The 24,612-nt window shown below is 45.1% G+C and overlaps 3 protein-coding genes across 4 annotated transcripts; 2 read left to right on the forward strand and 1 right to left on the reverse strand.

The window, feature by feature from the left end:
• The first annotated feature begins 4,323 nt into the window (after positions 1-4,323).
• Positions 4,324-4,908, forward strand: RNF183 (ring finger protein 183). The gene has a single exon (XM_048512566.1). It carries the CDS (start codon positions 4,324-4,326, stop codon positions 4,906-4,908), a length of 585 nt encoding a protein of 194 aa, XP_048368523.1.
• Positions 4,909-7,589: 2,681 nt separating this feature from the next.
• On the reverse strand, positions 7,590-19,715 carry PRPF4 (pre-mRNA processing factor 4). 2 transcript variants are annotated; one of them, XM_048512563.1, is made up of 14 exons: positions 19,566-19,715; positions 19,011-19,221; positions 17,632-17,818; positions 17,446-17,533; positions 16,270-16,349; positions 15,955-16,048; positions 15,393-15,487; positions 15,164-15,222; positions 13,701-13,824; positions 11,192-11,281; positions 10,608-10,730; positions 9,374-9,481; positions 9,170-9,288; positions 7,590-8,203 (listed from the first exon to the last, which is right to left on the reverse strand). In XM_048512563.1, exons 1-14 carry the CDS (start codon positions 19,587-19,589, stop codon positions 8,010-8,012), a joined length of 1,596 nt encoding a protein of 531 aa, XP_048368520.1. In that variant the 5' UTR covers positions 19,590-19,715; the 3' UTR covers positions 7,590-8,009. The 2 variants fall into 2 exon arrangements, with proteins under 2 accessions (XP_048368520.1, XP_048368522.1); XM_048512565.1 differs by having other exon boundaries at positions 19,011-19,188; positions 19,566-19,697.
• A 45-nt stretch (positions 19,716-19,760) lies between these two features.
• CDC26 (cell division cycle 26) lies at positions 19,761-21,721 on the forward strand. Its single transcript, XM_048512572.1, has 2 exons — positions 19,761-19,954; positions 21,367-21,721. The coding sequence occupies exons 1-2, from the start codon at positions 19,874-19,876 to the stop codon at positions 21,541-21,543; spliced, it is 258 nt and encodes an 85-aa protein (XP_048368529.1). The 5' UTR covers positions 19,761-19,873; the 3' UTR covers positions 21,544-21,721.
• The last annotated feature ends 2,891 nt before the right edge of the window (positions 21,722-24,612 follow it).

Raw genomic sequence — 24,612 nt, forward strand, 5'->3', positions numbered from 1 at the left:
CAAAATCATCTGCCTTACATACATTTAAAAATATCCAGTTTCCAACATACTGTGAACACACTAGCAAGACAAAGCAACAAATCTCACAGTGATGCTGTATAGATTAATGGTTAGAGCTATGCTGCTAGAAGCAAGTCTGCATCAAAATGGTGTGACCACACTTGGAGTACTGTATTCAGTTCTCGTCGCCACATCTCAAAAAAGATATTGAAGATATAGAAAAAGTGCAGAGAAGGACAACGAGGATGATTGAGGGATTGGAGCAACTTCCTTATGAGGAGAGGCTGCAGCGTTTGGGACTCTTTAGTTTGGAGAGGAAACATCTGAGGGGGGATATGATTGAAGTCTATAAAATTATGCATGGGGTAGAAAATGTTGACAGAGAGAAATTTTTCTCTCTTTCTCACAATACTAGAACTAGGGGGCATACACTGAAAATGCTGGGGGGAAGAATTAGGACTAATAAAAGGAAACATTTCTTCATGCAACGTGTGATTGGTGTTTGGAATATGCTGCCACAGGAGGTGGTGATGGTCACTAACCTGGATAGCTTTAAAAAGGACTTGGACAGATTTATGGAGGAGAAGTCGATCTATGGCTACCAATCTTGATCCTCCTTGATCTGAGACTGCAAATGCCTTAGCAAACCAGGTGCTCAGGAGCAGCAGCAGCAGCAGCAGGCCATTGCTTTCACATCCTGCATGTGAGCTCCCAAAGGCACCTGGTGGGCCACTGCGAGTAGCAGAGTGCTGGACTAGATGGACTCTGGTCTGATCCAGCTGGCTTGTTCTTATGTTCTTAAAATGGTGGAGGCCACTAAAGGTAGGAAGAAGGCTTAGCTACTACTAAGTAAGCATTCTCAATCCCCAGCAGCAGCTCTGGCAGCAGCTCTCCAGGGTCCTAAGCAGAGAAGGGTCCTTCCCAAGAGATATGTCAGGGATCCACCCTGCATTTTCTATCCACAAGACAGGTGCTCTGTCAAAGCCTTTCCCTGCTAGCCTAACTTTGGCAGAGGAAGTACTCAATCTCTTCCAGTCTCTGTCAATAAAACTTGCTGGAATTTAACAAACACTGCAGCTGGTCATAAATCCTAGCAAAGTGTATATTCGACAGACAGTCCCCAAGGATACCAGATAAACATGAGCAATCAAAGACTTCTGCTCCTACTGCTACTCCAGGTTGAGCCAAGGTACAGGTTACAGCAAACACACAAGTGGCAGCGAGCGATAAGAATCCCTTCCTTGTGCAACAGACTATTTGGGGGCTTTCCCGCTTGGGTGCCTTTGCAGGAAATAAATGTGGTACAGGTCAATCAAGGCCGTAAATTAGACAAGTTGTGCATTATGATGTCACTTTAATTCTTAAAAAGCCAGCATGGTGTAGGGGTTAAGGGCAGGTGGATTCTAATCTGGAGAACTGGGCTTGATTCCCCAGTCCGCCTGAGTGGCAGAGGCTTCTCTGGTGAACCAGATGTGTTTCTACACTCCTACATTCCTGCTGGGTGACCTTGGGCTAGTCACAGTTCTTCAGAACTCTCTCAGCCCCACTTGCGCACAAGGTGTCTGTTCTGGGGAGAGGAAGGGAAAGGAGCTTGTAAGCCACCTTAAGTCTCCTTGCAAGATAGAAAGGTGGGATATAAATCCAAATTATTCTTCTTCTTAAGTCTACTCAGAGAAGACCAATGGCCAGAATCTATGGGGTCTTGGTGGCAGGAACCTACAGAGGAGCCTCATGCCTGAGATTCCATGGAAGTCAGATGTGGGGGATGAGACAGAGAATTCGGCATTTAACAAATCTTAAACTTTCCTTTTTAAAAAAGTTCTAGCCCTTATGCGTATTTGTTTGGATTTCATTTTTTAAACACGGAGAATGCACACTGTTCCTCCAGGAATTAAAAAGCAGCCCTGCTTGTCTTCTTCCGCACACCACACAGAGGACAATCTCAGTGTACCTGAGAAAGGGTCACCGTGGCCTGGTCCCTTCAGCATCTCCATGGCAGCCTTGGCCCGCCCTGTTCTGCCTTCCTCTGCTCCTCCAGTGGCAGGTCTTTGCAGTAAACAACAGCTGCCTACTAACCTCAAAGAGCAGAGAACCAAGCCTCGCTCAAGGGACAAGGTCCCTTGGCAATGGAAAGGGGAGGGTGAATACCCTCAACTTCAACGCTGCCAGCTAAGAAAGCTTTGGCCCTGGCAAGGCTTCCTGTCCCCTTCCCAGCTGGAATCTGCTCTCCAGGTGAACTCTGTTCCTGCCAGCAGTTAAAACATCAAAACAAAGAGCAATCCAGAGCACAAAGGGGAAACACAATGGAGGAGCAGGCAGCAGTGTCTGCTACACAGCTCCTTTGAGTCTGCCAAGCTGCCACAGTTTTCTTGGGTATCCAGGCAGGCTGAAGCCGCACAGACCACGTCCTGCTTTCATGGTAAGTTTTATGGGGCAAAAGCAGAATAGGGCAGTATGGGAGATGGGTGGCTTGAGACAATCACAAGTTGGCCATGTTGTCAGACCCACTCCAAACAAAAGGCATTTGGCTGGGGCCAAACACTCGTTCTGCCGACGCTTATTAATGCAGGACTGTCAATGGACATGAGAAAACTGAGAAGCAAAAGGTCAAGCCTCTGTCTCTGAAGATAGACTAAACATTCCAGAGGGGCAGGGATGATAGTCTGGTATAGTAAAGAATCCTGAAGACTACTATCTTTGTATTGTAGAAGGCTTTCACGGCCGGATTCAACTGGTTCTGGTGGTTTTTCCAGGCTGTTGTTGGGAGTGGAAGGAAAAGGAGCTTCAAGATCCACCAAACCACAGTCACACAGCCTGGAAAACCCACTAGAACTACTACCTTTGTTAGGAAAGGAACTGTTGGGAACATCAACCCACTTCAACATATACATGAAGTGTGTCCCCACACAAGCACCGAAGGGGGAGAAATTCTTACCAGTTTGTCATTTAACCAGCTTTTGACTGATCTGTTTTTGTCTTGCCACGGGTTTGTGTGAATCAGCCAACTGACAACACGTTTCATATATCTGTTGAAGGGACTCTATTGCAGCCATGATCTAAGTTGCACAGGCTCAGTAGCAGTGAGGTTTTTTTTAAGTACTTCTGTATTTTCTGAGGGTCTGAAAACCGGTTCCACAACTGAACTCAAAAGAATCCCTGAGTCCAGTTCTCCTCTCATGAAACAACGAGAAAAGTCAGTTCCAGCCATTTCTGCAGGCAAGATGCATAGCTTAGCTGTTACCATTCACTGAATTTTACACAATACCTGAGTTGCCTCACCAGCTGCCTCTATCATTTGTGCTTGGTTTAACTGCAGCTGGCATTCTGAAATTGATGAAGGCTATTTTTTAGAAATATATCGTTTTAAAAATCCATCTAGTTGATGTGCTTATTTTTCTGGTATTCAACATCAGACAACGTAGAGTGGCTACCAGATGGTCTTTAAAGAGTGGATTGCACACACTTATAAAGAACCATTCTCAGCCAGAAAATTTAGCATGAATACAGTAAAAATCCTAAGGAGAGTTACTCCAGTCTAAGCCCATTAATTTCAATTGATTTAGATTGGAGTAACTCTGCATAGGATTGTGCCGATAAAAGTGCAGCCCTGGGTAAATATGCACAATCTCTGGTTGCATTTTTGCTTACTGTTGATTTTCATTTACTGTTTTGAATATTTTATTCTGGTTTTGCTGGATACAGGAAGGAGCAAGGCATTGTGGAGAGCACTGAACTGCTGCCTCCCATCCTTTCTGAGGTTTCTGTGGGCATTAGCTGCATACTTTCAAGCACAGCTATGTAGACTATAAACTTCTTAAACCTTTAAAATGGCTGGATACTGGCGTTAAGAGACCATTTAGAAGAAGAGTTGGATTTATATCCCCCCTTTCTCTCCAACAGGAGACTCAAAAGGGGTTTACAAACTCCTTTCCCTTCCCCCCTCACAGCAGACACCCTGTGAGGTGGGTGGGGCTGAGAGAGCTCAGAAGAACTGTGACTAGCCCAAGGTCACCCAGCTGCCGTGTGTTGGAGTGTACAGGCTAATCTGAATTCCCCAGATAAGCCTCCACAGCTCAGGCGGCAGAGCGGGGAATCAAACCTGGTTCCTCCAGATTAGAGTACACCTGCTCTTGACCACTACGCCACTGCTGCATAGAACATTTACCATGTTCTATGCTCTTTTATAACCATATATTAAAGTCCTGCGTATGAAGATTGGTGTTTTTATGTGAACAGTTCACCAAAAACTTCTTTGTCTTTCCCAGGCAGTATTCTAAATGTACCAAGTCTGCAGCCCAGGCTGGGCTCCTGTTCATCTACAGCATGACTGAGAAGCAGAGCCAGGGGCCAGCAGCTGACTGCCCCATTTGCTGGAATCCCTTTGACAACACTTTCTGCACACCCAAGGTGCTCCAGTGCCAGCACTCCTTCTGTATCGAGTGCCTGGCTCACCTGAGCCTGGTGTCTACAATGCGGAACAGGCTGCAATGCCCACTCTGCCGCCACCCCACCGTGCTCCCCTCCAACCAGACCATTACCGAACTGCCCACGAACGATGCTGTCTTGCGCCTTCTGCGCTTGGAGCCCAACCACATCATCCTGGAAGGTCGGCAGCTGTGCCTTAAGGAGCAGCGCAAGAGCAGATACTTCTTGCGACAGCCAAAGGTCTATACCCTCGACCTGGGCCCAGAGACAGACTCGAGCTCTGCAAGCCGCCAGGATCTGACCCCCCTGGGGGGCACTGCCACCACAATCACCACCCAGCCCAGTAGCACTTCACTCCTGAATTGTGTCCGTGACCCCCAGTTTCGCCTTTTCACCTACTTAATGGCCATCATCTTGAGTGTGACTTTGCTACTCATATTCTCCATCTTCTGGACCAAGCAGATTTTTTGGGGCATGGGCTGAGTGGGGATTGAGGGGCAACTCAGGGGCTTTTGTAATGGACATGTGCAGAAAGGAAGCAGAAGTCCTAGATTTGGAGAGGTCTCTGTGGAACGTGGGTGTTTTCTGCTGCCAAACATGATGAAGAGGAGCAAATGAGAGGGTGCGCTTGAATGGGCGCCTTCCCTTGTGCCAAAACCTCACGGATCCCTATTCCTCTGTTGAAAGCAGAAACTTGGAGCAGGAGGGAAGGAGATCGAATCACTAAAGCTTTTCTGATGCTAGATCTTACCTTCTACCCCAACTCTATTCTGAGCACAGATGCAGCCCCCTGAACATGGATGCCTTAACCAGACTGAAAAACCCATTATGCTGTTTGTTTTCATTGTAAACATGCCGCACCTATTCGTGACCTGCTTGATCTCCTAATCCACTCCAACTCCATTCAGTGAGCTCTACCTCAGGTGGGATTTCCTGGTTCACAGGGTCTTGTGCTAGGATGCTTTCTGTAAGGAGACAGCATCAGCAGTTGGGAGAAACCACTCAACTCCCCAAGAAGAAAGCAGTTATTCCAGGTGTTCCCAAGCCTATTTTTAATGGGCTCTTTAGTGTATTGGCGCAAAGTGATGCTACAAACTGAAGGCAACAAAAATAGTATAAGGGAGGAGTGATACCAAAGTCTATGAGAATAATAAGCAAGATATCACTATATAAAACCTAAATAGTGTTTTATATATATAATATAAAATATATATATATTATTCACTTCATGGATTAACATGTAAAGTATTCATACTATTGAATACTTGTCTGGGTAAATATAGCAGTTACTTCGTGTGTAATAAATGGAATTATGTTTTAATCATAGGTTTTTAAAGAAACTGCATATTGTGTACTTTACTTTGTTTGGAAATCAGGGTTAAGAATCTGAAAGAGTTCTATGGAAGCAGGTAAGGTTCTTTTGAGTGATTTAAAATCACAGATTTCTGAGGAAACAACTGAGAAACAAGGAAGACTCGTGAAACCTTGTCAAGAAGTATTGCTTGGATATTTGAGAGGTTGTTTGCAAAAGTAGCATTTCTTAGATATTCACTGCCAGTCAACAAAAAGATTCATGAAGACTTTGGATGTCAATCTATGAAGGCAATGGATAAGTGCTTTTATTTTAATTAGCGTCTTTGGATATCTGAAAGGTGTATTGCAAGTTTAGGAAAATATTTCAATTGTATGAAGAATTTAAGAATTCATCTTAATCCATGAAGTTAATGGTTCAGCATTTTTATTTGTGATATATATATATCGATCTATGCACATGCATGTATAAAAGGTTTTGTATAATGGTCTCTTGCTTATTATTTTCACAAACTGAAGGCAAGCTGCCAGCTTCCCAAGTTCAAGAGAACATTTAAAAGCAGATGCTTAATCAATCTTCTCTAATGGCAGCAGTTGTTTCTACAATTCAGCAACAGGATTTATGGAGGAGAAGTTGATCTATGGCTACCAATCTTGATCCTCCTTGATCTCAGATTGCAAATGTCTTAGCAGACCAGGTGCTCAGGAGCAGCAGAAGGCCATTGCTTTCACATCCTGCATGTGAGCTCCCAAAGGCACCTGGTGGGCCACTGTGAGTAGCAGAGAGCTGGACTAGATGGACTCTGGTCTGATCCAGCTGGCTCTTTCTTATGTTCTTAGGATCTGGAGGAGGGAAGGAAAAAAGAGGCTTTTCCCAATGCAGGAAGAAATTTTACAGAGCCAATTCACAGGGCCAAACTAACTTGTGCAAAGGGAAGTGGGGCTGAGCACAACCCAGGTGGTAGACATTTCCATGATGCAACTATCTCAAAAGAAGGGCCCACAGGGAGAAGTTAGCCACGGTGGTAGGATACAATAAGCCCCAGATCTGAAGCACTAAAGAAACAGCTAACTACAACGCAGAGGGACCTGGCAAAATCTAGGTAGAACCAGTGGCCTAACTGCAGGGAGCGAAGACAAAAGGCATTTGCCTCTTCGCTCTATCATTGCATCAAAGGTTGTGGGAAAACAGCAATGCAAGCTGCTGTTCACACTAAGTATTCCTACATTAAGCCTGAAAAGACAAGCAGGCACAAAGAGGCACGATTGGGCCCCTGCCCACTCACTTGTGACTGCCCTTGGCTGAGCAGCCAAATGACCTGCTGCAAGAGCATCCATCCACCCAAACTGAACCAAGTTCCCCAACTCTTCATCATAGCTCCTTCAAAGCTAGAGAAAATTATCTTTTTGGGCTACAGCTCAGTGAAAACAGCATCTGATCTTGCGAGCAGAAGGTTCCTGGTTCAACCCTCAGCATTCTCCATTTAAAAGATCTCAGGTCTTTCCCAGCACCTGTCTCTACCTGGGACCTGCTGCCAGCCAGAAGAGGAAGTACTGAGCTAGATGGACCAATGGTTAGACCTAAAATAATGCAGTGCTCTATGTTCATGCAGCAGCCCATACTGTGACGGCTTCTTCTCCCCACTTAAAAGGGTTGTGATCACTCCATAAACTGGGGTAGGGGCACACAGATGCAAATGAGAGCATGGCAGACAGCATGTAGGTGAGCATTGCACTAGGAGAACACCCAGTTCTCTACGACTTTGAAGGCAAAGTCATCTGGCACCGAACACAGCAGCCTCACTTTGCAGTGGGACAAGAGTACATTTGTAGGAAAGAATACCAGCCAAGGATTTGCAATTCCAGCAATGACACTGCTTTAATATCTCAAAAAGCCTCTGTTCAATGGGGCAACGGTTCCTACCACAACCATCTAAGAGGCAAGCCTCCACTGGCACAGGATGTCACCAATGGTGGCAAGGATCAGTCTGGGCATCCAAGCTCCAAATTGGCAAGAAGGGCATTCTTGCTGCAGTTGGTCAAAGTCATAAGAGCATGCCCCAAGTCTGTTGGCAAGGGAAGGTGGGGAGGGACAGTACAAAAATAAAGCCTCTCGGGGGCAAGGGTTCTCAAACGCAGTCTAGCTTGATCAAGGCGTGTGGAGCACCACCTTTGGCCCCTGATCCTACTGGAAGCCAAGCACTGCCAGCAGTGGAGCCCAGGTTGTCACATCAGGTGTATGCAACGGGAGCTGGGAAGAACCAGCCCTGCACCTATTCCGCCATCCAGAGCTTGAAGGTCCTGTCGTAGGAGCACGTTGCAATCAGCTGCCCATCCTGGGAGATATCCAAGCCCATCACTTTCCCCTCATGCCCAGCCAGGGTTTTCAGAGGGGACCAGCCTGGGTGCGTCCAGACCTTCGCTGTGTTGTCGTAGGCACCGGTGAGTAAGAAGTTACCGTGATTTGCTGAAGAGGGAAAAACAAACATGCACTAAGGATCGAGGAGTGCTCAGAAAACTGAGCTCCCCTACAGTGGTTATACTGTTCTATCTTTCCACCCAGGCTCTTTCAGAGAAGGCAAAGTAGTGTCACACCTGCACTAGGTACAGGCAGAGAATGGGAAAGCTACAGGAACAGTGATGTGAGGCAAAGGAGCACTCTAGAGCAGACTGTTCCAGATTTGTTGGAGAATCTGTAGGGGACTGGGCAGCTCTCATAATACACAGAATCCTACGTTGTTGTTTGAAAGAAAAGCAAGATTCTAATTCAACTGTAGCAGAGAAAAGCTTAAAGAATACTTGAGTAGACTTGCTTGCAGCTGGCAATCGCATCAAGTTCCCAAGCTTCTCCCCATGGGTCTATATGTCCACTGGTTCCCCTCTTATCCTATTACAGTTATCCCTTCCACATCATGACTTTCCCCACTGCGGTTTTGATACATCATGGGTCGGCATAAGAAATTAAAAGGGACTTTTGGAGGAGTTTTACGGAAGCTGAAGATGACATGCGAAGACCAGCCAACAACACAGAAAAAGTTTGTAGAGACTCAGAAATGCATAAAATATATGTATGCTATTGTATAATATCAACATACTTTATCTTTTAATACCACAAATATGCACAATTTCTTTGTTAAAGAAAAATTTCACTTATTCTCAAGTACAAAAGGAGAGCCCAAAATTTCTATGTGGTTTTGCAGGTTGTGGGGGGCACGGCACCCCTAATCCAGCAACGTGGAAGGGATAACTGTACTCACCAATGCTCTGCTGTTTCTAGGTAACTCAACTTAGCCTACTAGGTTTCCTTACAATGCTGTGGTCAAGTCTTCCTGACCCAGAACAAATCAGGGAAGTTTCCTGCCTGAGGAACTGAGGTTTCTTTTTAGACACTTGATACTGGCAGCAAGGGATAGGCAGTTGCAATAAAACTTACGTTCAAACTTCACTCCAGTCACTAGGTTCTGGTGAGAAGGGATAGTATAGATACATCTCCTCTGGCGCAGATCCCACACTTTGCAAGTGTTATCCCCACTGCCAGTGGCAATGTGGTACCTGCAACGGGAGAGGGGAAATAAGCTCAGGAGATGGAAGGGAGGGGAAGCATTAATATTCAGTATCTTCAGGGACTGATTCTTACCCATTTGGAGAAAAATTGATCCCATAAATCTCCTTGAGATGGCCCTCCAAGAACATGATACAGCGTCCTGTACGGAGGTCCCACACCCGGCCAAATGCATCAAGGCCCCTAAAAAGTATCAGAAAGATGTGAAATGCACAAAGGCCTTCAATTATTTTTGCTCTGTAGAAGAGGCATTCTTGACCCTTTTTGTTCCTGAACAACGTCACAGGCAGCCAGCACACCTTTCTGTGAGAAGGTTCTGTACGCTTCCTCCAAGCAGCTGAGAGCAGCAAATATTATTTTTACTTCATTTATACTCTACTTCCTCCCCAATGGGGGCTCAAAATGGCTCACATTGCTCTCTTCTCCATTCTCACAACAGCCTTGTGAGACTGTGTGACTGAACAAGGTCACCCATTGAGCTTCCATGGTAGAATGGGGATGCAAACCTCAGCCTCTCAGATTTAGTCCAACACTCTAACCACTACACCATACTGGCTCTCTGCCAGAAGGTAGGCTTTGCTAAAGCTGCATGACAAGTTTCTGCAAAAGAGCATCTTAATGGCAACTCCCCAAGAAATTATGACTGGCAAATTTAATAAATGAGTGCTTTTGCAAGCATGGCTGAAGCAGAGGATGCCTAGATTGGAACTGACAAAGTAAAAATAATTTTTAAAACGCATCTTTTCATGCCCAGCCTTAAGAAGAAAAAGAAGAGTTGGATTTATATTCCAACTTTCTCTCCTGTAAGGAGACTCAAAGGGGCTTACAAATTCCTTACCCTTCCCTCCTCACAACAAACACCCTGTGAGGTGGGTGGGGCTGAGAGAGCTCAGAAGAACTGTGACTAGCCAAAGGTCACCCAGTTGGCGTGTGTTGGAGTGTACAGGCTAATCTGAATTCCCCAGATAAGCCTCCACAGCTCAGGCGGCAGAGCGGGGAATCAAACCTGGTTCCTCCAGATTAGAGTACACCTGCTCTTAACCACTATGCCACTGCTGCTCCTCTTCAGGCACAGGAAACCCTTTACTCATTTAGGGAACAAACATCAAAATGTCCAGCCTAGTTGCTCTGGGTCCACTTCCACAACACAAATTCAGAAAGGGAAACCAGGGTGGGATCTTCTCTGGGAGAAGCTCAATTCTCCCTCTTTGGGAGTTGTGGGGCTAGCAAGGACAAGCCCCGTATGGAGTTAGTTCTCGCTCCTCAGCCCCCCCCCCCACACAAGTGTGGTCAGCATGCACAGATGTACCCAGTGCCACACAAGGAGCCATCAGTATGAAATGCGACATCGTAGACCCCTTTGCTGTGTCCCTCCTGATGCAGGATTTCCTCCTGGGCCTCCAGGTCCCATAACCGCCATGAGTGGTCATAGCTGCAAGTTAAAAAAAACATAGTTGCAGTGCTTGTGGTTCTGCCCCCCCACCCACCCCCACCCCCATACACACAGCAGGTCAGGAGGATGCTTAAATGCATCGTGAACCTCCGCCCTGAGTCAGTATTTTCTGATTATCTGCATTTAATGTTAGCTGGGTTTGAGCCCGGCCCAGCCCCTGCCCAAGGTTTTTAGAAGGACACGGGGGTTACACTAAGGGGAGGTGTAGGTTTGAACAAGAAAGACCCAAGAAATTTAGCAATTAGGATGCAAACGAGCCTGGCAGGTTTGTGCTAGCCCCATGCAACTGCTTAATAACCTCTCCTCTAGGCAGCTCTTGGGGTTTTCCTTCCTTCCCCCCTTCAGGGGCCCCTTCCGGCTGTGCTGCTCTCCCCTCCCCTTAGTTCCATTATAACTTCCTGTTCTCACAAAGGGTTCCCAGAGGGGGAGAGGCTCCTTACCAAGTGGTGCCCAGGAACCGGCCAGACGGGTGCCATGCCACCCGTGCCACTCTCACCGTGTGCCCCTCGATGTCTGCCACTGGCTCATCACTGAAAGAAACAAAAGGATGCCTTAGCTCAAAGAAACTGAAAAGATGTACAGCTCCCCAGGTGGGGATGGTGCCACTTGCTCAGGGCCACAGGATCTGAGAAAGTCAGGCACCCCCAGGTTCTCAAAGGGGAAGGAAAACTTGTAACTGAAGGCCCAAACCACAAAGTAAAGAAGCTCTTCGCGTGGGGAAAACCATCCGTATGCTAGTTTGTATACCACCATTACTAGAATGGTTTCAATTACTAAAAAGTACTCAGGCATCTTAAAAAGTAACAAGGTTTTATTTTAGCATAAGCTTTTAGAGACTCAAGCCCTCTGGTGCAAGTTCTTCGAGTACAGGAACACTAACAACTGCTACAAGACCTTTAAGTATCCAGAGGCTGCATCCTCAAATAAAATGTGCATGGGATCAGGGGTGACCAGAGCCACATATTTGCTCTGAAAAAGCAACTGCTATTCCTACAGGTGTGTGAGTTGATTGTGATTAATAAATCCCAAGACAACAAAATGTATACCTTGCCTTTCAGCCCACATAAAAGTCACAAGGTGGTTAACAAATTAAGACATATAAAATTTAAAAAATCAAATCTTAGAACCATTAAAACCAAAGTTAAAGTACACACATAAAACCAGTAAAGCAGCTCACTGATGGAAGAAAGAAACAGAAAAGACAAATGAGTCTCCCTGGGCAGGGAGCACCACGATTTTGGTGCCACAACTGAGAAGGCCCTATCCTAGGCTGCAACCCACATAATCTCAGAAGCCAGGGGACCCCTGAAGATGACTGAATTGGCTTGGCAGGTTCATAAGGGACTTTTAAACGTTATATGCTCAGAAGCACTCTTAGCACTCCACATTTCACCCAACATTTAGAAGAGGTTCTGGAATCCAGTCCAAGGGGAGCAGGCCCCACTCTACTACCTTAAAACCTCCTGCTATGGTGAGAAGGAGAGTTGCTGTGCCACAATGAGTTAGTCAGGGACCAATTTACCATCACTGGAACTTCTGTCTGCAGCAACAGTATCAGACAGAAACAAACCTCTTCCCCCAGAAGGCCAATTAAAGAGGCACCCTGCTCCTTCTCAGCACGTACCTCTATGGGCCCCAGACAAACTGGCAGCTTTCTCGGAGAAACACCACGCTTGGAGTTGGCCTGATCATGGGGAACAAACCTAGTTCTACCAAGAGGAGACCCTGCTAGGGAAGAGGTGCAGGCACCCAGTGATGTAAGAAAACCCAGGAAAAGAGTGTTGCAACCCTGGCAGATGCAGAGCCTGGAAGCACATTAATGATGCCATCATCTCCTGTCACCCCAGTAGTCTGCACCAGGGATACACAAGAGGCAACCTGAGTAAATATCTGCATTCATACAGCTTTAGAAGCAGCAGTGTAATATGGAAAGAAAACAAGAAACTTCCTGCCAACAAAAGCTGTCAATGATTGGAAAAATTTTGCCCCGAAACCACTTGATTTACTCTACTTCAGATGTAACATTCATGAAGTTGCATATGATTGGCCAAAAAAAAATCTCATAAAAACCCCAACCCCTCTCCAGGAGCTGTTTAAAATTTAGAAGCACTTAACTAGCTGCAGATGAAATAGCAAAAAAATGGAAAAAAGGAAGACCTGCAAGAGCCTACTTCTTCTGCCTTAGTCTGCTTCTGCCCCCTTTAATCCACCCACTCATCCAATTTTTCTCCCCAAGTTGTCCAATCATCCATAACCTCTCCCTGCAACCATCAGTTGGTAACTTTCCCAGTTCAAAAAGATTTTTAAAAATCAAACACTTTTTTGCATAGCATTGAAGTTGGTGGAGTTTTTTCCACCCTTTCTACTGCGGCGGGTGTGTGTGTGTGTGTGTAGTATGAAGGGTCAATATTGATGACCAAGACCAACAGTTCCCAAGACTGATAGTTCCCACCCTTGGCCACCCAAATCATCCAGTTCCCCCTATCTAAAGATGCTTGTCAACTAAATAAGCCTCCTCTCCCAAATACAAAGTGAAACAGAAAAAAAAAGAAAAAACTCACAATCAATTAGAGATACCTCCACAAAACTTTGCCTGTCTCTAAAATTACCAACTCATTCCATACTGAGAACATGCGTACATTAATCTCTAAACAAATCCACAAATGCATACTACAACAATCGCATTTGTTTCTTATTTACTTTTTGAGTGAAGACTGACATCGTTTGAGTCTATATTTCAATGTGTCACTGAATGTATTTTACACTTATATTTGTTGTTTACTCCACAGCACACACTTCGATCAAGTGGGTGATCTCTTTTCTTAGGGGGATGTTATCAATCAGTGGTCTCACAGCCCCCTGAGACTGTTCCTCACTGGTGATGCTATGGCCTACTGGACATAGTCAGAAGGGTGGAAGAACTTCTGGGCTACCTGCGTCCAGACTCACCTGTCAAGGCTCCAGAGCTTGACTGAGCCATCTGCAGCACATGAGGCCAGGTTCACATCCTTCTTGTCCAGGGAGATGGTTGCCTTGGGGTGGAACACAATTGCCCCAACATTGGTGTTATGCCCTGGAGAAGACAAGATGCTAGTTATAGACTTGCCATGATGCTCTGCAGCAGAAGAGCTACGCTCAAGTTCAGTAGCACCCTAGAGATCAATCAAATTTTCAGAGTATAAGCCTTCAGCAGTCAAAGCTCTGTTCACCAGTATGTGATGAAGATAATGATGAAGGGAGCTTTAATTCTGGAAAATCTTGTTGGTACCTAAGATGCTACTGGACTCCAATTGAGCTCTCCTACCAGGACAAATTATGATACTGACTGACAAGATGCTCTTTTCAGGTATTTCACGTCAGAGTTATCAGTGAAACATTAGTGGAACACCTAGATATTAAAACAGTCTTTGTTTTAAATATCTCAAGGACTCCAAATACTTCATATTCATTATCTCAGCAATTCTTATAAAAGAATGATACATGGTAGGCCGGTATCATTAGCCTGTACAGGAAATAAGGGGGTGGGGAGTGGAAAGCGACCAAAAGACCTGCTTCAAGTCACCTTTTAGTGAGCTCATGACTGAGATATGTCATCAGTTGGGGACTCATTGGCTCATGCTTTTGACCACTTTGCTACTCTGGAATCCTTTTACTTGTTCTGCCTTGGGGTGGAGGTCGCTGAAGGTGCAGTTGAGGAAAAAAGTCACCTCTCCCAATTCAAGACAGTGACCTTTATCCACAAAGGGATCCAGTCCCATAACCTACAGTTTTTGTTCCTTCTGTCCTACTCTACAATGACTAATGAATGCTGCAGAGTTACTCTTCATAAAGGTCCTTGGAAACTGGTTCTGCTTAAATTTTCTCTGGTCTCTGTGGAGACTAGGAAAGAATTTTCTCACAATTCAGACTGGCTGTTAACCTCAAAAGCATTGTGCTTTCTGCTGCCCCTTGTGTTCTGGCTTAGTCACTTCAACTCTCTCTAATTATTTACCCCATAGGCATCTTGATGCAATGCAGTCAAAAGGAAGCAGCCGGGCACCTTTCCATCTTGCCTGACTCCCGCTGCAATCCTCATCTCCCCCACTTTCAGCTGCCTCCAACAAGCTTGTCAGAGGACAGGAAGCAGCCAGGAATTCATCCCTCACATCTTGAGACAGTTGAGCCAACAATGCGAAACTTTTCTACTAAGCTATATCACCATTTGCATTTTTAAAAGTTTGTATGACACTTTGGAAGCCAACTTTTGAATGGGATTAAAATTGTAATAAATGTGTCTCCTCTGCTCTGAGACCTAGATTACATAAATTAAAGTGTGTGTGGGGGTGGGGGTGGTTAGTGGGTGATACTTTTATTTGCCTTTCTCCAACAACTCTGATAAAAGAAGGCAGCTTCAACAGGGAAAGTCACGGTACCTCGTAATGTGTGGACAAGATTGCAGTCAGGTATAGACCATAGCTTGCAAAGTCCGCTCCTGTAGGAGTAAAAGGGAGGTGGTCATCAGGATGGGGTTGTTCTTAGTTACATTCTAGGCTGTCAGAAATCTTCAATCTCATTGGATGCCCTCCCAACACCACGGCAGCATCTCCTGCACAAGATGCAAGCAGCAGAGGGGATGGGATGATGGGGGATGGGAATCCTTACCAGCAGGCTGTAGCCAGAAGTTTAGAATTAGGGCTGAAGTTGCAGTACGAGATTGGACGGTCATCCCCAATTTGGCTGCAAAAATTATTCAAAGACTGAAAGAAGTGGGGAAAAAATACACATACATCACCATCAGACCCACCAAAGTGTTAGCTGAAAGAGGGCTGAGCCAAGAGGAGCAAAAAGAAACAAGGCTTCTAGAGACATGAGCTGCTCTCTCCCCAGATAGATCACAAAGTGGCACAATATATTTTCTACTAATGAAGCTGCCTTACATGGAGCCAGACCACTGGTCCACCAAGCTCCGCACTGTCTTCTCTACCTAGTGTAGGCTCTTCAGTAACGGCTAAGATCCTTTAATGGTACATGGCGTAGATTAAACTGAGGGACCTTCAGAAGGCAAAGTACGTGCTCTATGTCTGACCTATGGACCAGGGGCGAGGGCAGACAAACAGAAAAGCTCTGCCTTCCAAGACAGCTCATTCAAAGACTTGGGAATTACTGGTGTCTGAGCAGTAGCCACCCTGTGCCCAGAACAATAGTAATGGAGGAGAGTCCTAACCCTCAAAGATTTGTGCAGCTCCTGCTTCTGGGATGTCCTTGTGGCTTCAGGGATGTCCTTCAGCAACCGAGCCTCTTCCAATCGCTTCATGGCCCTGCAACAAGAATAGCAGCCGATGCATTAGATTAGATCCCCCCCACACACACACACAGAACCAGCCCTTGTGAGCCCGACTTTCTTGCTTGCTGCTGGCCTGCAAGGTATCATGATAGTTCTTCAGCCAGCTGCATCTTGTGTTTTTTTCCCCAGTGAATGATTAAAGACCCTGCAACTCAGGCTCTTGTTGGAGCTGACCTTCTATCTTCAATGCCTTACCGAGGGAGTGAGTAGTTGGCGATCCACAGTCTGGCAGTTTTCAGGGTGTTTGGCCCTTCGTGGTACCAGGTTTGTTGATACTAAGGCAGCAAAAGAAAACAAAAAAGCTGAAATCTCCATTGAGATTTGGCTAGTAGGTGAGATCATCAAAGGGAGGGCACGAAGCAGCCAGGCATTCTCCACAGGTCTGGATCCAGCTGAGAGTCCCTCTCACCAAAGCTCATTTTGCACTGAACTATAATTGTCAGGTTTGGTTCTTGAGATTTTGGCTGATGTGCAACCAAAGACACAATAAACATTCAGGATAGTGGCCTCAATTTTTACAGAAGCTGACAGAAGGCATTATAAATTGGACAAACAGAAAATTCTTTACTATATTTACAGCATGTGTGTCAAAATTTTGGGGCTTTCATAAGGCCCCAGAACAAGTAATTTGTATAATATATATATTTGTGCAGGCATCCAGATTAATTATGACCCCTTTTTAGTTAATCAGAAGGTCTTTACAGTGCAACTCTAAGCAGTGGTATATCGTTCCAAGTCCATGGATTTAGAATGGTGTTTGTTGTAATGAGAGGAAGGGAAGGGGTTTGTAAGCTGCTTTGAGACTCCTTACAGGAAAGAAAGGCGATGTATAAATCCAAACTACTCCTCCTCCTCTGACTGCACGGTTAACCCATTAACCTAACATCATAATTTTTAATTTTTGAACGGTCACTGAACTGCATGCAGATGACATCAGCGCCAGGGAGAGAGAGAGGTCTAAAGTTATGACTGGTGTCAAGACCAGGACCCTGCACAGGAGACCAAGAGAGCTGGAGACAGGAAATATAAGCTGAGCACCAAGATGAGTAATGTACTGAGGAATGAGCCAGAGGTCAAAGCCAAGGAAGAACCCACTTCACCACAGTGTTGCTATTTAGCTGCTCCTCTCAGCATGCATACAACTAGAAGCAGGTGTTCTGATGCCCTTGCTCTCTATGAACATGAACAGCAAATTATTCTGAAGCTTATGATCCAGGACATGAAGTTCTACAACCCCACTGACCTAGCAGACTGAAGACTGCAGTTTTAATTTAGCCATACTGGATGTCAAGCACAGGGAACAGAAAGAACTGCAAAGGGTGCCAAAAAGGCTTTCCAAAGGCTACTTAATACAGGCTTTACATTTATTACCTCTTCTTTTGATTTCTTAGATTTTTCATCATCTTTCTTGGTCTTCTTCAAGGCATCTGTGCCAACCACTGAGAGAATATTACGTAACCTGAACAGAAAGGAATTAATAGTTCAGCTTGCTCAGTCAAATCAGCTCTGTAGGTAAAAGATGGGGTACAAGTGAAATTCCTCCTCAGCCTCTCTCACCTCTCCCTCCTCTCTGCAGGGCCTTCACCAAAAAGTGTGATGGGCTCTCCGAGAGCTCGCAGGCAGGCCTTGACTTCGGAGTCATCTGTAGAAATGTTGATTTGCCTGGCTCGTTTCCGACGTTCAAACTCAGCCAGGACTTCTGCCTGGCGCTCACTGATGTGGTCTTCCAGGTCAAAGACTTCACCTGGCCCCAGAAAAAAAACATGATGTTAGACTAGACTACCTAGACTACCACTGAATTGAAGCCAGAATATACCTCTCCCCCTAAGATGTTGGCTCTCTCAGAATAAGAGACTAGGTTCAACATACGTTGTTTCCATCAAGCCATAAGCAGAGAACACAGGCTCTTCAAATAAGCAAATGTAGTACTCAAATAAGCAAATGTAGTACTCAACCCCTCTTCCTTCAGACCCTAATTCAACATTCAGGGTTTTTTGAGAAGCCTTTGGCTTAACTTCAGTCCTTCTCTGCAGCTAAAACTAATTATGTGTAAAACTGAATTGGTATATATTTATTCCATCATCCCTCCCTGCCCTGTACCCCATTTAAATGACAAGTCTCTGGAGTTTTGTCACTTGTTACCCTTTGAATATTTGTACAGTACTCAACAAACAAATCTACATTTGTGTTATGATAACACTTCTCGTTTCTTTGGAATTGCTCCTCAAAACCTGCCTTTTTTGCAAAGGCTTTGACACAACTCTTCACCCCCTCCGCTAATGAACCTAACCACAGGTAACATGAATAACAATAGATCAAGAACACAGACTTGGAGACCAAGCCCTATGAGGAAAGGCTGAGGGAATGTTTAATCTGGAAACTGGAGGTTGAGAAAGGACACTCTCTTTAAATATCTGAAGGGCTGTCACTAAGAGGAGGGTAGCAGAGGGCATAAATGGGCATAAATTATGGGCAGAAAGATATTGGCTGGATATTAGAAAAAATTTTTTACACAAAGAGTAGTTCAGCAATGTAATTGGCTACCCAGGGAGGTGGTGAGCTTTCCCTCTCTGGCAGACTTTAAGCAGCAGTTGTCAGACAATCATCAGGGATGTTCTAGGATGATCCTTGTTGAACAGGGAGTTGGACTTGATGGCCTTATGGCTCATTCCAACTCTATGATTCTAAATTCTTCCTATTTCTCTCTACTTCCAACTACCTCTATTTCCACAGTAGCCTCCCATCCAGCCAAGGCAACCCTGCTTAGCCTCTGAACTCTGACAAGATTGGGCTAACTTGGACCATCCAGGTTGAAGAGTAAAATGCACACCTGCTTATAAGGTCTCCCCATCAGGCAACATCCTCTCTTCAAAAGCAGTGGCAGCAACTCCATCCCACACTTTCACACCCAAATGCCCATACAGGCCACTTCTTACCAGTAGTGATGTTAATATTGCCAGCCTCGATTGCAGCTTTGACTGCCTCCTTGCTTAGCATGCCTGACTCCCCCTTAGAGAGTCGCTCTCGTTCCTTTTCCTCCAGGCTTCCATAAAAAATAGGGGCCTTCTTGGCAGGCGGTCCATCGCTGTCGTCTGAAGCCTTAGTTTTTGCACCCTGCAGAGATTTTAAAAAATCTCTCAGCACAGGCTTTGTGGGGAAACACAAGAATAAACACAGTTTACCCACACACTTTCTAGAATGGCGTTACCAAGACACACACAATACAGAGGAAACAGTAGTATTTCTCTCGTTTCTGTCAGGTGTTTTGCTTTCAAAAGGAGGAAAAAATCTTGCCTCATGCTGGGGATGCTGCCATAGTCCACGCAAATTGAATCTCCGGGGCGTGTATTATTGCCCCGCTAGTGAGGACAATTCACCGCTCTTTCCCTAATCCACCCACTTTTTATGGCGTGCACATAAAAAAGTATTAAACAGATTTCCTCTTGCACCAGGAGAGCTGGAAACTTCCTCACAAATGTAGATTTACTCACCGCGGAGGGTCTTAATGCCGCCATCTCGTCCCTCAGCTCTTTGCTTAGACCGAAATAAGCTGCCCAACACCGACAAAGCAAACTTCTTCCGGGTCTCCGGAGCGGCCGCTTCCCAGCAACGGCGGCGTTCCCATTCAATCCGTGCGGCGCGCCGTCCTAGGCTTGTTTTCTCTATGACCAGGCCGCGGGCCGTTCCTCACAAGCACTTCCGGGTGCCTGGCAGCGTGGTGGTCAGAGGCCCCGAAGGCGAATGACGGAGTGGGAGGCGATCGTGGTTGCTCTGCGGATTGTTGAGAAGCGCCGTCAAGATGCTGCGGCGGAAGCCGACGCGTCTGGAGCTAAAGTTAGATGATATCGAGGAATTCGAGGGCGCCAGGAAGGAGCTGGAGGTAAGAGGCGTGGTTGCTAGACTAACAGATTTAGAGCAAAACGTTATACAGCAGCGGCGTAGTGGTTAAGAGCAGGTGCATTCTAATCTGGAGGAACCGGGTTTGATTCCCCGCTCTGCCGCTTGAGCTGTGGAGGCTTATCTGGGGAATTCAGATTAGTCTGTGCACTCCAGCACATGCCAGCTAGTCACAGTTCTTCAGAGCTCTCTCAGCCCCACCTACCTCACGGGGTGTTTGGGGGGGTGGGGAAGGGCAAGGAGATTGTCAGCCCCTTTGAGTCTCCGTCAGGAGAGAAAGGGGGATATAAATCCAAACTCTTCTTCTTTTACGGAGGCTTGATATGCGTGAATGCAATGGGCAGCTTTTCGTGACGTGGTAAATAACACCCTGTGAAGAAAGTGTATATATTCTTTTAAATTTACTTGAAGATCATTTATATTGTATACTAGGTCTTTTATGAGGCAACCAGGTCATTTACAATGCAACCATTTGGCCTAAAGTTGTAAACTGGGTTTGTGTTTAGTTTAAGTAGTGTTATTCTTTAGAGAACGGAATTGGCTTTAACAAGGCCACATTCTATTTAAGCAGACAGATAGGTCTTAATTGCTGAGAATGCTCAGGTGACAACCAATTGGTTAATTACTGATCAAATTATCTATTCTAGATGATTCAATTCTATAAAACCCCTGACACCATTTTAAAGAAGATTCATTCTAAAAGAGATTAATTCATAAGGATTCTCCTGCCTTAGGCTGTATAGCCTTGTATTGTATTGTTTTTATACTTGGACCTGTCTAGAGCTAAGAAAGAGGTGATTCTAGCATTTTTTCTTTCTTTTTAAATTTTTTTTAATTTCAGCAGTTTGAGAGTATTTAGTAAAGAACCCTGGTTTTGGTACATTACTGGGAAGGCACCTAGCTTTGGGTAACCTTTTCACACACCCTACTCAGCTCGTAATAAAGGAGCAGGAAACATTTTATCTAGTCAGTTAACTTTATGTGAGTGTGTGGACAAGGTGCCCTCGAGCATGCGCAAAGAGCCTAAAGGGATTTCAACCTGAGCATTTCTGTGTGCAACGCAGATATTCTGCTAATCATCCACATCCTCTTTGTTACATACACAAAATAGGAAGCTTGTGGTAGAATACATTTTGTTAGTTTTGAAGATACCACGTGCCTCACATCTTTGTTTAGAAAAGGTTTTGTTGCTTCTCTCAGCTATCTGCTTAAGGCAACTGTTACTTTCATGCTAGTGATGTTTGTGGCGCCCTACAAGAAATTACCTTAATCTAACAAATTTAATATGTCAGTCTTATATGTGGAAACTACCTCATGTTGAGTCAAGCCAGGGATTGGACCTGAAGGTCTTTTGCGTGCAGAGCTTTACCACTTTTTTTTTTTTTTTTTGGGCAGAGTCGTAAGAAGCAGCGCGAAGAGGTGGATGTAGTGGGAGCCAGTGATGGCGAGGGAGCTCTGGGACTAAGTAATGACCATAAGAGCCGGGAACAGATGATACACGACCGCATTGGCTACAAACCACAACCCAAACCAAACAATCGTTCTGCTCAGTTTGGAAATTTTGAATTCTAGAACATGGGAACTTTGAGCAAAGTAGGACTCTATTCATGGTTATGGAAAGCTGTTTTGGCCTGTCTTGGTTTTGCCCAAGCGGGCCAAGCCTTTCATTTATGTGAAACTAAGACTGGATCCTCTTCATTTGAAGCTGTCTGTCTTGCAACCTTAAATAAATGTGCTTTTTAAATTGGGAGCGCACTGGCAACACAGAAGCTCCGAGATGGAGAGCAACTTCTCACACTGAAGATGGATGTGGTTAAGACTGTGGAACTTTAATCATACTAATTTAAAACAGTGCTCCCTAAACTCTACCAGCGTGTCGGGTGCCCCATAGAGAACCCAATGCATTGGATAAAGTGTATACCAACATCAAGGATGCCTACAAGGTGATACAATTACCACACTTGAGTCAGTCAGACCATTTATCACTGTTTCTGGCCCAGCATATATCACCCTTGGGACGCGGGTCTTGCCTGTAATAAAGACTGTAAAATCCTGGCCTGATGATGCCTCTAAACTACTTCAAGATTGTTTTGAGACAACAAATTGGGATGTTTTTCTACCACCAGATCTGGAGGAGTATACCACTGCTGTTCTGAGTTATATCACCTGCACAGACACTCTTACTGTGGATAAAGCATCCGGATTTACTCAACCATAAACCCTGGATGACAAGGGAGGTTCAGCGACTTTGCATGACAGGAATATTGCTTCAGATCTGGTGATGAGGCAAAAGTATATGATGCGGCGAGAGCCAGTCTCAAGAAGGCATTGACAAGCCAGATGAGTTATAAGAGAAAAATTGAAGATTATTTTAATAATAGCAACATGAGGCAGGTGTGGCAGGGAATTCAACAAATTACCAGCGTAACCAAACAATGACATTTCTGTGGATGGGGATTCTTCTCTGGCCCGGAGGAGCTAAATCACTTTTGCCAGCTTTGAAACAGGAGTCTATCAGAAGGAGATGACACACACAGCCACCAGGTGATTACGCTCACACCTCACTGTGGAGGAACATGAGGTGAGAGGCAAGTTTTGAGGCTGTGAATCAAGGAAGGCTGCTGGACGGATGGTATTCCGGTCGAGATTGATGAGAATCGTAACCAACTGGCTGGTGTTTTACTGGGATCTTTAATCGATCTTTATCCCAGTCCACCATTCCATCTTGTTTGAAAGCTTCCACCATTGTTCACTACCAAAGAGATTTCCTGCTGACCAATCTTCAGGATTATAGACCAGTGGCACTCACCCCATCATCATGGTGTTTTGAAAACTGGTCCATAGGCATATTAGTTCTTGCCTTCCAGATACATTTGATAAACATCAGTTAAGCATATCGGACTAATAGATCTGGGAGGGCGCCATTGCCATTAGCCTCCACACAGCTTTGGCATCTGGAACAGCAGGGAATTATGTCTTGAATGCTCTTCGCGGACTTTAGTTCCGCATTTAATACAATCTTCATACAAAGCTGGTGACAAAACTTGTGGATCTTGGACTCTCACATTCAATCTGTTTGTGGATTAGGGACTTCTTGTCTGGCGTTCCCAGAGGTTAGACTGAAATCGGGTTTCCTCAGTTCTTACTCTAAATATGGGAGGCATACAGGGCTAATAATGTTGGAGCCCTTTACTGTTCACCCTTATACATATGGTGTACTCCTGTCTATCATAGTAACACCATTATCAAATTTGCTGATGACACAGCGGTGGTGGGAGGGCTCATCTCTGGAGAGGATGAATGCCTATCAGATGAAGTGGACCCGACTGCTCTCATGGTGCGGGAAAATAACCTGGTTCTTAACACTAACAAGACAAAAGGCTCATAGTGGACTATAGAAGATAGCTCAGAAATTCAGCCCTTGACTATAAATGGAGATCCAAGTGGGCCCGGGTGGCTAGTTTTAAATTCCTGAAACGTTATGATTAAAGAGGATTTGACCTCAGAATTACAGGCTACATGATTGGTTAAGCCCAGCAAGACTGTACTTTCTGGGAGGACTTTTAAAAGGAAGCAGCAACAACTAGATGGAAAACCACAGTGTCCTTTTACGCTGTGCTATAGAGAGTGTCTAACCCTACTGCATCTGTGTATGGTTCTCCAGTTGCACAGTAGGCGAATAGAAGCTCAAGGGTGATCAATACTGCACAAGGATTATCGGCTGCCCTCTCCCTCCTTGGAAGAAATCTATAATGCCCGAAGTCTAAATAAAGCCCAAAATATTCTAAGGGACCCGTCTCATCCAGCACCTCTCTTTTTTAAACTGCTACCATCTGGCAGGCGATACAGAGCCCTCAGAACTAGGACAAAAGAGGCTTAGAGACAGCTTCTACTCTAGAGCTGTGGCTATGCTAAACTCCGCTGCTTCATATTGATGTATTTGGGGCTATGTAGGGATGGGTGGAGGATGATGATGTATGAGTCTGAAATTGCATGAGTCTGAAATTGTATGAGTCTGAAATTGTGTGCATCGAGGAATGCTGCTGTAAATTTCGTTGTGCGTGCACAATGACAATAAAATGCTTATGCTTATGCTTATGGTGGCATTACAGGCTATGCCAAAGGAAAGGGTTGTGACTTAGCTTTAAACCACATGCTTTTCATACAGGAGGTTACTGATTGAGTTCTGTTAAAATGGATCTCGGATAGTTGGGGTGATCAAGAAATGTTAACAGTTATAAACAGATAATTGGCTAGATCATGGGTACTGGCTCTATAGATTATGGAGAGCCACACTGGAGAGCAATCCCATCAACCAAAAGAGCCAAATAACTACTGTATGTTCTGTGCTCTACCCCAAATTACCAGAGTACCACTGAGCATCTAGAAATATCGTACGCCATTACTGGGAGCTTTTTTCTTTCTAAATGAGCTAGCATTTAACAGTGGTATCTGTTACACCAGCAGCTGACCTAGCTTCAAACACAAAACCTCCGTATCTGCACAGCCTTGCATATAATGATCAAGGGCAATTTGTTTTAAAACTTTTATCTTAAGACCACAGTAATATTGAAATTACTCCAATCAGTAAAGTAATTGCCTACTTTTCTGGGGCATGGGGAAAAGTGTTCAGAAGAGCCA

The sequence above is a fragment of the Sphaerodactylus townsendi genome, linkage group LG12, assembly GCF_021028975.2.
Source record: "Sphaerodactylus townsendi isolate TG3544 linkage group LG12, MPM_Stown_v2.3, whole genome shotgun sequence".
NCBI classification, from domain to species: Eukaryota; Metazoa; Chordata; class Lepidosauria; order Squamata; family Sphaerodactylidae; genus Sphaerodactylus; species Sphaerodactylus townsendi.

What these genes read in the sequence shown, in the direction of transcription:
- RNF183 (XM_048512566.1), top strand. Translation starts at nt 4,324, where the DNA reads ATGACTGAGAAGCAGAGCCAGGGGCCAGCAGCTGACTGCCCCATTTGC.
- PRPF4 (XM_048512563.1), bottom strand. Translation starts at nt 19,589, where the DNA reads ATGGCGGCATTAAGACCCTCCGCG. An exon ending in TCTTGTCCACACATTACGAG is followed by an intron (nt 13,825 to 15,163) that starts GTACCGTGACTT and finishes TGTCTTCTCCAG; the next exon opens with GGCATAACACCAATGTTGGG. An exon ending in GACTGGAGTGAAGTTTGAAC is followed by an intron (nt 8,204 to 9,169) that starts GTAAGTTTTATT and finishes TTCCCTCTTCAG; the next exon opens with CAAATCACGGTAACTTCTTA.
- CDC26 (XM_048512572.1), top strand. Translation starts at nt 19,874, where the DNA reads ATGCTGCGGCGGAAGCCGACGCGTCTGGAGCTAAAGTTAGATGATATC. An exon ending in GCGCCAGGAAGGAGCTGGAG is followed by an intron (nt 19,955 to 21,366) that starts GTAAGAGGCGTG and finishes TTTTTTGGGCAG; the next exon opens with AGTCGTAAGAAGCAGCGCGA.